At 43.5% G+C, this 15918-nt stretch overlaps 1 protein-coding gene across 1 annotated transcript in view; it reads left to right on the top strand.

Annotated features, from left to right (window-relative positions):
• The window catches only part of nup93.L (nucleoporin 93kDa L homeolog), a 39248-nt gene extending 24636 nt beyond the window's left edge, over positions 1-14612 (top strand). Inside the window, 8 exon segments of the mRNA NM_001087122.1 lie at positions 532-604; positions 689-733; positions 1269-1385; positions 2240-2358; positions 2472-2589; positions 12959-13042; positions 13207-13335; positions 13946-14612. Of these exon segments, the coding sequence (NP_001080591.1) occupies positions 532-604; positions 689-733; positions 1269-1385; positions 2240-2358; positions 2472-2589; positions 12959-13042; positions 13207-13335; positions 13946-14056 (796 nt within the window). The 3' untranslated portion in view covers positions 14057-14612.
• The last annotated feature ends 1306 nt before the right edge of the window (positions 14613-15918 follow it).

The following is a 15918-nucleotide window of genomic DNA, read 5'->3' as shown; positions in this document are numbered from 1 at the left end:
ACTCTTCCAATAATCCAATCACAATGGTGCAGTGTAACGATCCAAAGAGGTGACAAGTGAAACTCACAGCAATTGTGAATGCCGTGTAGTTACTGTGATAGTATTGCCTCTGTGTCATGCAATGCAAAGATGTTATATGCTGAGTATTTCTCGTACCAGTCAGTTGAATGGAAGAAGTTGTTTGGATGAGTAGTGAAACGTCTTCAATGATTAATCAGCGAGTTCAGTTGCTGTATATTTACTTCTAGATATTTCATGACCTGGATGAATGTAAACTTTCATAAGCTTGCTGTATCTGCTTGAATGTGGTTAATTCCAATTCTGTAACAAGATATATGGCTTTAAATATCTAAAAAAAAAAAAGTCAAGATATATCTTTTATTTAGAGATGTATAGCAGAAATATTTTATTATATTTTAAAAAGTGCAACATTAATTTGTTGTGGAGAAATTATTCATCTATGCATGTTGCATCAACAAATTCACTGGGTTTAAATGTACCTTTAGCAAAAATCTTTGCTGTCATTTGCAGAAATGAGAAGGACAATCAAGGAGAAAGCATGTTCCTGCGATGTGTCAGTGAGCTGGTAATTGAAAGTCGAGAGGTACAAATGTAATCCTGGTCTTTGTACTGTTGTAACATTTGTTTGTTGCAAAATTTGTAAAATTCTATTATGTTTTTGTTATAGTTTGACATGTTACTGGGGAAACTGGAAAAAGACGGAAGCCGAAAGGTAGGGTTCACTTGTATACAATTTGTTAGAGAGAATTCATTAAGAGACGTCTCTATATTTGTTATAGCTTTGGAAATGCCGATTTTGCAGATGTACACTGGCAGCGTGACTTGCTTGCTTGTCTTAAAGTATATGACTGTGTGATTTGAAAGCATAGAAAATATTAACATTGCATGTGGGTTAAATGGATAGTACTTTTTTGGAATGAGATCTAGTTCAACGGCTAAAACCTGAACTAGGGGTGGCATAAATGTCAGTATTTTTTTTTTTATCTTATGATTGATGATCATCTTGAAAACATTGGTTTGCTCATTGTGGTATGCTTTTGTATACTTTAACTGATAACTGCAAATAATATTTTCCAGTTGCTAAGAAAATGAGAACCACTGAATGTTGTTCATAGCAAATGTTTGCTTTTTGAAAAATACATGAAATGAAAAATGTATAAATAACAAATGAAAAAAAAAGACTGCGTTATCAAATTTTCTCTGCTACGATTAAGATTTTCATGAATTTTTATTTGCATTATTGACAGCCAGGGGCAATTGATAAATTCACAAGAGATACAAAGACAATCATTAATAAGGTGGCATCTGTGGCAGAAAACAAGGGACTTTTCGAGGAAGCTGCAAAGTTGTATGACCTTGCAAAGGTAAATTTACAGATTTTTATTAAATAGCATTTTATAAGGGTATTCCATTTTGGTACTGCATAAATTTGATAAAGGAATAGAACAAATACTGCACATTTGTCTTTTCTCTACTTCTTGTTCTAGTGTTTTGTGTCTCTTTCATTGTTTTTTATAATATACATCCCTACATTTCCTACCTAGTACTAGGTAATCACATTATTTTAAGGATTTGGATTCGGGTTCTGCCTGGAACTTAGATTCAGCAGACTCCTGACAAGAATGGCTAGGATTTTGCCAATTCAGACGTCACATACAGTTCAAAAGCTAATAATAAATATTGAAATAATTAATAATATTGATTAAAAATACAAAACAACTAAAAAATAGAAAGTAACTCAAAAAAAAGCCATGGTCCCTTTTTATTTTTAAATACAATCTTCTGTAATGCTGTTATTTATCAAAACTATGAAGCAAATTTTTCGAAATCAAATTAAAGGGGACGTGTGAAAAACAAGATTGTGCCAGTGTATTATTATACTATCTTAAATATCAACGGGATTTTGTTTAAAAATAAGTGTTTCAGGTTGAAAATTAGTTATATTGAAAATGTATGCAAACACCTCTACTAGTCCTGCCCATCTCTCTCTCTCCTTGATATTTTTGCCAATAAAAGGCACCAAGAATACTCAAGAAATATAAATAATTATCAAAATTTTTATTATTTTGATCAAATTAGTTTTTCCATCGTCTTTATAGGTTTAGACTGTCTATGTATTATAATAAATGACAAGAGTATGTTTAATCTAAATTTATATTAAATTACCTTAATTTACACTAGTGAAGAAGAAACATGCATTCTGTTTTTTACATCCTAGAACCCCGACAAGGTTTTGGAGCTGACCAACAAATTATTAAGTCCTGTGGTATCCCAGATTAGTGCCCCGCAGTCTAACCGAGAGCGGCTCAAGAACATGGCTCTAGCTATTGCTGAGAGGTTTGCTAGTTATGCTTCAGTTCAAAATATTCTGTCATTTTACACAGCTTGTGTTGTTTTTTTGTTACCAGTAACAATGTATAAAGTATAATTAGACTCTATTATGTTAACAGATACAAAAGTCAAGGAGTAAGTGCAGAGAAATCCATTAACTCTACATTTTACCTTCTGCTGGATTTAATAACCTTTTTTGATGAGTATCATGCAGGTCACATTGATCTTTCTTTTGATGTAAGTATAAAATATCTTATATTACATCATAAATATTTGCATTTGTTTTGTCCAATAATAATAATAATATTAAATAATTAGTAAATATTGTCAATAGGGAAAAATGATTGCATGTATAATAAAACATAAAAGTATTTTGTAAACTCTAATATAACTGCATAAGCATGTTTGTTTTTGTGTGATAAAGTAAACATTGGTAGAGAGGAATTCTCAGTTCTGTGTCATGAAAAGTAAATAACTTTGATAGATAACAAAAATGTACTCAAACTAGAACTTTATCCTACACACAAAAAAGCTGATATAAAGTAATACCAAGTTTATACCAGATTATAGCTTGGCTGTTCAGCTTGTCAGGCAGATCATTGGCCTGTTTGAAAACACAAATACTTGGACAAATTGACTTAAGTGCCAGATAAGCTGGTTATTGTATACATATGCAATATGATTATAAACTAAATATGCCAATGTTACTGAAAGAAATATGCACATATGGGGGGGGGCGACGTGGCTGACCCAGCCACGTCCTAGGGTGCTCCCAGGGACCTTGCTAAATCTTTTCCCATCCTCCTATTACAACCTGCCCAGCATCTCTCATCTTCGTCCAGGCAGCACAAGAGATGTTCTGCTGCCTTGCCCCACGCCCGGATCCGGTTGTGGCCTAGTAGACCTAAGATGCTGGGGACTTGTGTAACTGTGATCCCCGTAGGAGGCCAGACCGAATCACGGTCCCATTCAGCACTGTGAAATACACTTGCCTAAACTAGGAAGCGGTTTGCAGGGGGACACTGAAGGGGTGGCTGGACTCTGGGACCCCCATAGAGCTCTACAAGGCAGGCCCTACCTCACTGGTTCTGAACCCTCTTCAGTCCAAAGCCTGCTGCGTATGGGAGACAAGCACCCCAGCCCACTACAGAAGCTCGTAATCCATCCTGGTATCTAGTAGATGTCTGCTGGCTCCTCTCCTGCTGCATATTGACCAGTTGTTTTGGGGAAGTGGAGCACTGTGTGGCACCAGCAACTTATAGGTACACCATGCAGGCTCTGTACACTGCATATCAACCTGCAGCTCTTGCTATCCATACAACCCATATCCCCCTGTTGGCTACAGGATTCTAGATTGATAAGCCAAGGTTTAGGGTGAAAGGAAGCCCCCACACCAAACTGAGCAACTGCAACAACCCTGGGACAAAAGTGCTTGGAAATAAGTTAATATTGCAATGAGTTGAGACGTGACCGGGATGGTGAGCTGAATGGTCACACTTCAGTAACCAGTCCAATCCTATATTTGTTAAACAAATATATAACCAGTATGTGCTAAGTTTAGGTGCATTAAATGAGCTTACCGCTGTACACGGTGGGCCTGGGTGCACACACCCCAGACCTTCAGCAAGGGGAGCAGATACCAGGAAACTTAAAAAGAGGCTTTCACAAGCCTGGACCCACAAATAGTAAAGCCGGATTCAGATTGTAATAGGATTAAAAAAATCTTACATTTTATTTTCCGTCATTAAGCACCATGGCCTGACGCTTTTCGTGTCTACCAAGGACACTTAGTCTTCATTAGGCTAAGTGTCCTTGGTAGACACGAAACGCGTCAGGCCGTGGTTCTTAATGATGGAAAATAAATCTGACTCTGGCTTTACTATTTTGTGGGTCCAGGCTCGTGCCAGCCTCTTCAAGTTTCCTGGTATCCAATCCTATATTTGGCAGACCTGAATACTCTACCTTAAATCTACCTCAGTGTTTACCATACATGTACCAGGCAATGGGTGGCAAAATGCAGAAAACGAAGTCCAGCACAGCCTCCAGACTGGAGCAGTTTGCGCAACAGTCCTCTCAAAATGTCTCTGATCCGAAAGGGGCCCGCATCAAACTGAGTAACCAGCCCCCCCACCATCAACACCCCAGGCAAAGGCAGCTGCCCAACTACTGCTGAATGCTATTACTGACTGCCGGACATCGTTATCCACCAAGCTTGAAGTACAGACTCGCTCTATTGCGGGCAGCTTTACAGAACATCCGGGAGCAGGAAACAGAGAACAGAATATCCACTTTGGAGGAGACCTGCAATCCTCTCCCCTCCGCGCTGACCCACCTTGAAACAAAACGGAGGTGACAGATCCAGTGGCCTTTGCTGAGCGATGGCTGAGTCCTTCCCGGCAGCCTCCCTATCATCGTTCTATGCGGTCGAAAGAGCCCACCGAGTGCCAGGCAAGAGCCCCCCTCCAGGTAGTCCTTCCCAGTCTTTTCTAATCCAGTACCTCAATTTTAGAGACCACAATGCAATCCTTCGAGCAGTGCACCAAAGCCCGGATGTCATGGTGGACGGGAAGAAAAGTCTACATGTTCCCAGACTCCAGTGGGGAACTTTCACAGCAGTCAAACAATGCCCCCATGCGGCCAACTTCATACAGTTAGGTTCATAAATCTTTGGAAAGATATAACTTTTCTAATTTTGGTTCTGTACATCAGGGGTCCCCAAACATTTTTTTTGTTTTTGCAAGGACCAGGGGTGGGGTCGGGGATGGGGGCGTTTTGACAGCAAATTTGGACATACCTGCTGCGTCCAATTTTGTCGTGCCTTTTTTTTGTGCACTCGGCTTGGTGGCCCAGTGCGGGAGTGCCGCAGACCGGCGGTTGGGGACCCGGTCTTACAAGACCTGCCAAAACATTATGGGCCTCAGCCTTCTGTGACTGACGCATCAGAGAGTTAAGGAGACTAATGATAGGGCCCTAAAAGATTCTTGGGAACTCAACTCTGGAACCGTCTCTAAGGGTATGGTGTGGGAGGCCAGAAAAGCCACTCTCGGGGGCGCTCTCATCAAGGGGCCAGGCAAAAAAGGAATTAGTGAGCGAAAAAATAGAAAAAGAGTATAGTCTACACAGGCCCAAATACCTTGCACGCCTTTAGGACGGCACAAACTGCATTAGAAGAGATCAGGATTAAATTAACACGGAAAAAGTTACTCTATACTACTCCGAGAACATTTGATCAAGGGTGAAAACATGGGAAAATTCTTACATAACTTTCCAAAGATCAGACCCCTTCCAATACAATTACTAAGATCAATTCTATGAATGGGGACATAGTCACTAAGGCTGCTCATATTTGTGACATTTTCTCTGCCGTCTCAAGGGGGACACAGGGAACGATGGGGTTAAGCTCCATCCTCCGGAGGCAGGACACTTGAATTATTTAAATTGAGTGGGCGTGCCAGAGCAGGCTTAACCCCTCCCACTGAACACAGTATTCAGTTTTTCAAGTGTCCTGCTACCGGGAGGTCGGACATCCAGCGCAAGGAATTCTTCGGTCAGTTTTTGTCCGACACCCGGGGTGATACCGTAAACAGGGCTCCCTGCTTTACATTGGTTAACCCCCTACGAGGACTAATCCCACCGGGGTCACTTCCCTAGCCCTCAGGCTATAACCGACCACCCAGATAATTTCCTGCTCTGTTATTCATTGCAGACGGTCTGGCCGGTGTGAGGGGTAAGTGGCTCATTTACTTATGGGTTCTGGCCTTGGGGGGCACCCTATTGCTGCCACTTGCCCTTACCCCCCCCCGCCATTCCTGTGGCTCTGTCACTGCCCTCCTGTCTACCATTCTGCAGCTGTGTGACCTGGGAGGGGTTCTAGGGCAGTTGCTGCCAATTGCGCCATTGTCAGGGGGGGAGAGCAGCTTTTCTCCGTCGCTCGCATCGGTGCGCTCCGTGTGGAACGCATCCTGCGTTCCAGCGGCCATGTTTAGGCGCGGGCGCCTTTACTGGGCATTCGCGCATGCGCAAAAACGCATGCGTTCCGGCGGCCATTTTAGACTGGCGCCGTTCGCTTCTCAGTCCCTCTGCAGGCGAGATAAGCACACGTCAGAGAGACGACTCAACCCCTCTCACTGACACTGCAATGGCAGAAGGTAGGACAGGGGGGCCATTCACAAGGGCGGGGGGAAGGGTTCCCTCCACAAGACAGGTGAGATACCTGGCCTGCACCAAGTGCCAAATTAAGTTACCTGGGAGCCATAAGGAGCCTCTTTGCTTATCTTGCACTATGGGGCAGGGGGCAGCTGCTGCTTCTGGGGGTCACTCAGAACCAGAGGCTGAAAATTTATCGCCAGACTTGACTCCAGACCCGGCACCTGGACCCTCTGCTGAACCACCACCTCCTCTTTGGGCGGTCCATCTCTCCCAATCCCTTGCATCATTGCAGGGTCTACAAGCTATTGCTGATACCTTAGGGAAGGCTCTGGCACATCTTCACCCTAAGAAGGGTGGTAAGAGAAAACGCTGCGAGGAAGCTAAAGCAGTTAATCCTCAATCCCATTCCGATGATTCAGCCGAAGAGCAATTGTCTTCAGAGGGTGAGCTACCCTCTTCAGAAGAGTATTCTAAATATGAGGAAGATGACAGGGAAGAAGGCAGGGATAAGGATACCCCACACGACATAGATAGTATTATCAAGGGAGTCTTTGAGGTACTAAACCTGTCCCAAAAGCCTAAGAAGCAGGGTGAAACGTCTTCGCTTTTCAAAAGACAACACAAGTCGTCAACCTGTTTCCCTGACCATGAACAGCTAACTAGTATTATCCAAGACGAATGGAATACTCCTGAGCGTAAATTCCAGTCTACCAAGAAATTCACCAAGTCTTATCCTTTTCCTAAGGAATTGGTCGACAAGTGGTCAAATCCCCCGGCTGTGGATGTACCAGTTTCTAGACTTTCCAAATCCACCACACTGCCTGTCACTGACGCAGCAGCATTTAAGGATCCTTCAGATTTTTTCCTCAGCTGGATCTACACTACGGCCTTGTTTGGCGTCAGCCTGGGTGTCCAGAGCCATACTGGCATGGTCGGAGTCCCTTATCAGAGACATTCAGGAAGGTGTTCCTCGGGATGAGCTTTAACCTTCCGCCCAGACCATTGCAGAGGCATCAAGCTATTTTTGCGACGCCACCTTAGATGCCGCGCAACTTACCGCGCGCACCTCGGCACTATCCATAGCAGCTCGCAGAACGCTCTGGCTCAAAAGCTGGTCAGCTGATATAAGTTGTAAAAAAGCTTTAACTTCACTCCCATTCAAAGGGCAATGACTGTTTGGGGAAGAACTCGAGAAAATTATCTCCCAAGCTACTGGAGGTAAAAGTACCTTTCTCCCCCAAGCCAGAGGGCTCACGTCCACAGCTCATAGGCGAGGAAAAATTTTTCGTGGCCAAACCGGACGTTTCTCTCGGCGGCATAGCCCTCCTTCCGTTCCAAAGGTAACGAGAAAGGTCGTCCATCATGGAATAACAACAACAAGGCCTACAACAAGCCCTCAGTTGACAAGCCTGTGTCCTCCTGACGGGGCACTCCCTCCGGAATCGTTAGAAAAAATCGGAGGCAAGCTTCTACGATTCCGGGAGGTATGGATCTCTCATTCATCAGATACTTGGGTGAAAGAAATCGTTTCGGAGGGATACCATCTCGATTTAACATCTGTTCCACCCAGAACCTTTTTTATGTCCAGGGTTCCGTCAAATCCTGCCAAATCAAGATCCTTCTTGCAATGCATAGAGAAGATGGAAAAAACAGGAGTAATTGTACCCGTTCCTCCGCCAGAGAGATTCTCCGGCTTTTACTCAAACCTCTTCAAAGTTCCGAAGAAAGATGGCACCGTCAGACCTGTGCTAGATCTCAAGGGTCTCAACAAATTTATTCGACATGTACGGTTCAAAATGGAGACGCTTCGGTCAGTAATACGGGGAATGGAACAACGTCAACTAATGATGTCTCTGGATATCAAGGACGCCTATCTGCATGTCCCAATATGGCCTCCTCACCACCGCTATCTTCGCTTTGCATTCAAGAACAGACACTACCAATTTGTAGCTCTTCCATTTGGCCTGTCGTCAGCTCCCAGGTTGTTCACCAAGCTTATGTTGGTCACGGCAGCGACCCTGAGACTCCAGGGAATATCGGTGACACCTTACCTGGACGATCTTCTTCTGAAAGCCACATCGATGCAAAAGGCCAAGATGGATCTCGACAAGACAGTCCTGCTGCTCCAGGATTTCGGGTGGACCATCAATTGGAAAAAATCCAACCCCTATCCAAGTCGCCAAATGACCTTCTTGGGGCTAGACTTAAACACAGAGACACAGATTGTCAGCCTACCACAAGACAAACAGACCAAAGTGAAGAGTCAAGTTCAATTCCTTTTATCCAATCGAACCACGACAGTTCGCAAGGCGATGCAGGTTCTAGGAACGATGGTTTCCGTCATTGAGGCAGTTCCATTTGCACAAATTCATCTGCGTCCCCTGCAAGCCAACATTCTTTCCACCTGGAAGGGGGGAGCATTATCACGACCACTCCGGTTGACACAGACCACTCGAGAGGCGCTCCGCTGGTGGCTGGTACCCAAGAATCTTGCCACAGGCCAGTCCTGGGCAACCCCGGATTGGAAGGTGATAGCCACAGATGCCAGCCTTCAGGGCTGGGGGGCGATGTGGGACAATCAGTCAGCACAGGGACTCTGGTCCCCAGAAGAATCCAGCCTCCCAATCAACATTCTCGAATTGAGGGCAGTAAAATTAGCACTTCATCAGTGGACAGGACAACTTCAAGGTCAACCAGTTCGCATACAGAGTGACAATGTCACCACAGTGGCATACATAAATCGCCAAGGCGGAACACGGAGCCAGTTGGCACTGACGGAAGCCAGGCAAGTTCTGCATTGGGCGGAAAGCAATGCAGTAAAGTTGTCGGCAATACACATTCCAGGCGTGGCCAACACGAAGGCGGATTTTCTCAGCCGGAACCAGCTGAATTCCGGGGAATGGGAATTGCATCCGGAGGCCTTCGACCTACTCGTCAGAAGCTGGGGACGTCCAAGTATAGATCTAATGGCGTCCAGACTCAATCGCAAAGTGCCAAGGTTCTTCGCTCGCTACCGAGACCCGCTAGCCGCGGGGGTGGATGCTATGACTCAGCTCTGGGACTTCAATCTAGCATATGTCTTCCCTCCTCTTCCTATGCTGCCACGAGTTCTAAAGAAGATAAAGATTTCCCAGGCAGTAGTAATAGTAGTGGCCCCCTTTTGGCCAAGGAGGACCTGGTTTTCCGACCTCCAAGAATTGTCAATAGCACCCCCCATTCGGCTGGAATTCCGGCCAGACCTCCTTCAACAAGGCCCAATAGTGCATCACAATCCAGGTCTTTTCGCATTGACGGGATGGCTGTTGATGCATCCATCTGGCGAAATAGGGGCGTAGCTGAAGAGGTCATTCCTACCATGCTCAAGGCACGTAAAGCTTCATCTTCCAAGTCATACTATAGGGTATGGAACGCATACTCTACATGGTGCAGAGCTGCTGAACTCCCCTTCACTGACCTCAACATTCCTAGAGTCCTGTCATTCCTCCAACATGGATTCCAGATGGGTCTGAAGACTAGCTCTCTCAAGGTCCAAGTATCTGCCCTGTCGGTATTGTTTCAGCATAGGTTGGCTAACGAGGATGCCATACGTACATTCCTTCAAGGCGTAGCTCACATTGCTCCTTCATTCCAACCACCTGTAGCAGGGTGGGATCTCAATTTAGTCTTGGAGGCTCTGCTTGATCCCCCCTTCGAACCAATGAGCTCGATTTCTGATACGTGGGTCACCTGGAAAGTTCTGTTCCTTATGGCAATTACCTCCACTCGAAGAGTGTCTGAGCTCAGCGCCCTTTCTTGCGAGCCACCTTTTCTGACTTTTCATAAGGATAAAGCCGTGCTTCGAACTGTCCCAACCTTTCTGCCCAAGGTTGTCTCATCTTTCCACGTCAATGAAGAGATAGTAGTACCTTCTCTATGTCCAGCACCTAAGAATAGCAAGGAACGTCGGTTACACAGCCTTGATGTAGTCAGAGCCCTACGTTGGTACATTGAACGGTCCAAGCCATTTAGGAAGTCCCAGTCACTGTTCATTCTTCCTTCTGGCCCACGCAAAGGTCAGGCAGCATCTAAGACGACCATCTCTCGTTGGATTAAAGAGACGATCAAACATGCCTATCGAGTAAAGGGGAAAAGCCCACCAGACGGCATCCGGGCCCACTCTACCAGAGCGGTGGGGGCCTCCTGGGCATGGCGAAACTCTGCCTCTCTGGCGCAGATTTGCAAGGCGGCTACCTGGTCTTCCACCCATACCTTTGCCAAATTTTACAATGTTGACACCTTTTCTTCGGCCGAGGCCTCTCTCGGACGGAAGGTGTTACAATCAGTGATTAAGTAATCCACCATTATTGGTCTCGGCTCGACCCCACCCTGTTGTGTTGGGACTGCTTTGTTAAGTCCCCATCGTTCCCTGTGTCCCCCTTGAGACGGCAGAGAAAACAGGATTTTTTTACTTACCGTTAAATCTGTTTCTCTGTAGTCGATAAGGGGGACACAGGGCTTCCCGCCCGTCAGCGAGCCGTCGACCATGACTTTAGTCAAAACTGAATTCTCCCCTGGTTATCTATTCTGCCAGTTTTTGTTATGTATATGGTTCCCGTTAGCGGCTTTGGAACAAACTGACTACTGTGTTCAGTGGGAGGGGTTAAGCCTGCTCTGGCACGCCCACTCAATTTAAATAATTCAAGTATCCTGCCTCCGGAGTTTGGAGCTTAACCCCATCGTTCCCTGTGTCCCCCTTATCGACTACAGAGAAACAGATTTAACGGTAAGTAAAAAAATCCTGTTTTTGCGCAATACTACCAACAGTTCTATACCACAAAACCCCATTAAAACTCTCAGACTACCTTGAATCTGTCCCCATCTACAATTTGCCCCCCTTCTCATGGCCCAACTAAATAACCCCATTACACTAGAGGAGTGTCAAGAGGCTATAGCATCACTCCAACCTAACAAAACGCCAGGACTGGACATATTGGCTGCCGATAGTTACAAGGCATTCACTGAACTCCTCTCTCCCTGGCTTCATAAAACCCTGTTTGATACAACAGAGAGCAATCTGCTACCTCAATCATAACCCTCTTAGTGATCATGGAAGGCTAGGACCTGCTTGAGTGCAACTCCTATATCTTATTCCTCAACATGGATGTCAAAAACTCTTTTCTAACAGACTGAAACTATTAATTGAGGAATTAATTGGGCCCCACCAGACAGAATTTATGCCAAATAGGTCTACCAATATAAACATGCGTATGTAATTTACCAGTATCTAGCAAACCATATCAACAAGGACTCTCGCATTGCAGTCTTGCTCGACGTGGCCAAAGCCTTCGTTGAATGGCCCTATCTCCTGAAACTCCTTGAGAAGTTTGGCCTTGGCAAGCAATGCATCAAATGGGTGGGGATGTTATATAAAGAACCAACAGCAAGAGTCAATGCAAATGGCCATCTATTCTCAGAATTTTTTTCTTTATCCAGAGGTACCTGACAAGGCTGCCTATTATCACCCTCCTATTCACCCTGGCCATAGAGCCCCTAGCCATCTTAATCAGACACTCCCCAGCCGTCTTAAATTGGAGGCTATAGAGAAATCTATATTAACCTTAACGCAGACAATGTTCAGCTGTATCTGGACTTACTTGGTCCCTCACTACAAACCGTTCTATATATAGTCAAACACTTTGGGCACTTCTCCGGCTTGAGGAGCAATTGGGACAAATCTATCATTCCCCATAAACTCAAATATTGACCCAAATATGTTTCCCTCTACCCCTTTGCAATGGTTTAATACATTTAGATACATGGGCATTAATATCTGGAAGGAGCTAAGTGCTTTTATTCCTGACAACCTAGACCCCAACCTTAAAGCCATGAAGGAGAAATTGTTGGTATGGGCTAAACTCCCCTTATCAATCTGGGCAAATTTCTGTATATCTTCCACCACTCACCAAGTTTGATTCCACAGATATTCTTACCTCTCTAGATAAAGCATAGACAGCCTATTTGTGGGCCAACAAACCAGATTCGCTAGAACCAAGCTTAGAGCATTGATTAAGTGGCCAAGGCCTCCCACGCTGGCAATTTTACTTTCTAGCCACACAGGGTTACTACGTCCAATGGTGGTTCTGCCCCGATCCAATAACACAAACTTTCCCTTACAGGCAACCTTAGCCAGTCCAGTGGAGTCACTTAAATATATACCATTCTGTAAACTATCGCATATACTAACTGAGCACCCAATCATTGTGACACCTTACAAAACCTGGCAGATCATTCTGAATTTGTATAAACTGAAGCCTCCAATCCTATCCCCAGGCTTGCCACTCACCTACCCAACTTTCAACAAATTGCACCATACAGTGTGGCCTCACTGGGGCATATGTATGTTGAGTGATCAAGGAATATTTAGGCATATTTCACACAGTTGTCTTGAGTATTAAACCTGATTTTTATTTTTCTGCAGGTTATTGAAAGACTGAAGTTGGTGCCTTTGAGTCAGGATAGTGTAGAAGAGAGAGTGGCAGCCTTCCGGAACTTCAGTGATGAGGTAAACACTTGATTGGGCATAACTCTATATTGAACCTTGTTAGAGTAGTTCTGAAATACAGTATTCATTGACGTTGAAGTACCAAAATGCAACTGTGTATAGCAGTTTTGCACTTATTTTTGACTGAATTAATACACTCTTGTTTACTAATCTCCCTCTCACAGATTAGACATAACCTGTCTGAAATTCTTCTTGCAACCATGAATATCTTATTCACTCAATACAAGAGGCTGAAGGGTAGTGGGCCAACTACTCTAGGGCGTCCACAGAGAGTGCAGGAAGATAAGGATTCGGTGAGTAAATCATCTTTTTTCCCCTTTGTGTGTAAGCAGTAGTCAGGTCAAAAATGTCAAGTCCAGACCTGACACTACTGCATTAGAACTAACTAACAGTGTGAAGTATTTTAATATGGACTGAACCCACCAATGAGGAGTCCGTGGTGTGTTATTAGTACTACCCTTTCTTTATACAGCAGTTCTGCAGCTCACAGTTCCTTTCTGTTTACTGTATGAGTTCCCATCATGTTCATGCACGCTATGGGCATTTTTGTCAGGGGCCACTTAACATTCCTGTATATTGATTGATGAGACCAGAGTACAGTTAGTAAGCCCACACATGGGGCACCAAGAGAACATACAATCTCTTTGCAAAAAGTGCCCTGACTGGAATTGAAACAGACTCAAGTGCAGCAAGGCACAATTTTAACCACTGCCCCACAGTAAAATGTTTAATAATCAAAAGTTACTGTTGCACTGATTCATAGATAGTGTTAGTAAGTAAATTCAAGGCCTTCCATTAATCATTAGCTGCACAGTTAAGATAATTTGCAGCCCAAATCCTCTGGTTTCAGGTTAATGGCTAGGAGAATCTCTTGCATGCAACTCATTCTGCTTTCTTGTTCAGGTTCTACGCAGTCAAGCTCGTGCTCTTATCACCTTTGCAGGGATGATTCCATACAGGATGTCTGGAGACACAAATGCCCGACTTGTACAGATGGAAGTTCTCATGAACTGATCTAGATATTCCAGCTTCGTCTATTCCACCTTTTCCACTATGCATAGTGTATGTTATACTATCCTTAATAAATATTTTTCATTTTCTGTTGTTATTGGTGTAAAAATATGAATATTTTCATTTTATATTCTATTTGGTTTAATTTCATGCCTACAGCAGTTTTTTAGTCAGCACTCACCCAATTTCCACCTCTTATTATGTAATTGTGCATGTGTTCGGTGGTCTATAAGCCAGCCCAGTCAATTCAAATCCAGTATATGACACAGCTCCATGCAACGGTAATTTAAAAATACTTTGTTTAGCTTATGGCTTTAGATCTGTAACATTACAACGTTTCGGGCCTATATCCTGCCCTTTTTCAAGTTACTGATAAATTTGTTTTGTAACAATTTATACTTCCTCTAATAGTTCCATCTTGTGGCTATGTTGTATCATTTCTCCCAACAATTCCACAAAGAGAAAAATAATTTTTGTATAACTTATCTGAATAACATTAAGGTTCATATTTCTGTCTCATCAGTCATTCATTCTTAATAAATCTGTTTTGTAATGGTAATCCGCACAGATCAATCCAAATCTGTAAAATAATAAAATATAGTTAAATGTATACATTAAAAACAACCTAAATAGAATTCTCACCTGTAACATGGGGAACTATGGGGTGAAGATCATATTCCCGATTAAGGCCATGGGGCTCCAGTGTTTCTAACAATCGGATCCATTTTGCTTCTTTTTTTAATAACTCTTTATTTCTATTGCCCACGACATAGTGTGGGAACATGATCAATTATCTGGAATTTTAATTGGTGCATCCCATGGCCCTTTTCGGGAAAAAAGGTGATGAGACAGCCTGATCTAGTTTTTTTAATTTTATGGCTGATTTATGTTCCCTAATGCGTTCTTTTACCATCCTGGTCGTCTGTCCCACATATAGAAGCCTACAAGGGCATTTAATTGTATAGATTACATACATAGAGGTGCAAGTATAGTACCCTTTATTTTTATGGGGTTGCCTTTTCTTGGGTGGTAGATGGTGTCCCCTTTCAGACAATTTGAACTACAATTACATGACAGACATGGAAACAATCCGTTTTTCCTTGGCCGTAATAATTGTTGTTTTTTGTCATGACCCCCCGCGTCTGATCTAACTAATTGGGCCCCTATAGTTTTATTCTTTTTGTACGACATCACCAGAAATTGTTTAAAGACCTCAATTTCCGGAAGCCCGTCCTTTAGTAGTCCCCAATGCCCTCTTATAATTTTTGCCACCTCTCGGCTGGCTGTAGTATATCTAGAAACAAAAGGTATACGTTTCGCCTTTTCTTTTGATGGGACACCCCTGTCCCTATCCTGTGATTCTACTATGGCCCGCTGTTTCTTTAAGAGAGGCCTTGGGTACCCTCTTTGTATGAATTTTTCCTCCATGCTGTCTAATTGCTCAGTCAATCTTTGATTATCTGAAACAATTCTTTTTACTCTCAAAAATTGAGATTTGGGTAAAGACTTCCGTGTCTGCACCGGATGAAAAGAGTCATAATGAAGTATGGTGTTTTTATCTGTAGCTTTTACAAAGAGGTCAGTCATCAGGTGACTAGAAATGGTACATTGTGTAAATCAACATGCATAGTAAATTTTATATGGGGTAACACCGTATTTATATGTTCATGGAACAATTGTAGGGTCTCCTGTGGTCCCGTCCATATTGCAAACACATCGTCGATGAAACGTAGCCATAACAGGCAATTTTTTTGAAAGCTCTCATTTGTATATACAAAACGAAAAGGCACTAGGACTGCCATAGATATGGGATCCGTAAGCAAGAAAATATTAAAAGATATAAATTTTATTCAAAATGTTGCATT

This window comes from Xenopus laevis, chromosome 4L, assembly GCF_017654675.1.
Source record: "Xenopus laevis strain J_2021 chromosome 4L, Xenopus_laevis_v10.1, whole genome shotgun sequence".
Taxonomy (NCBI): Eukaryota; Metazoa; Chordata; class Amphibia; order Anura; family Pipidae; genus Xenopus; species Xenopus laevis.
Note: the sequence above shows the minus strand (reverse complement) of the source record. Positions and strands in the feature narration are given on the sequence as shown.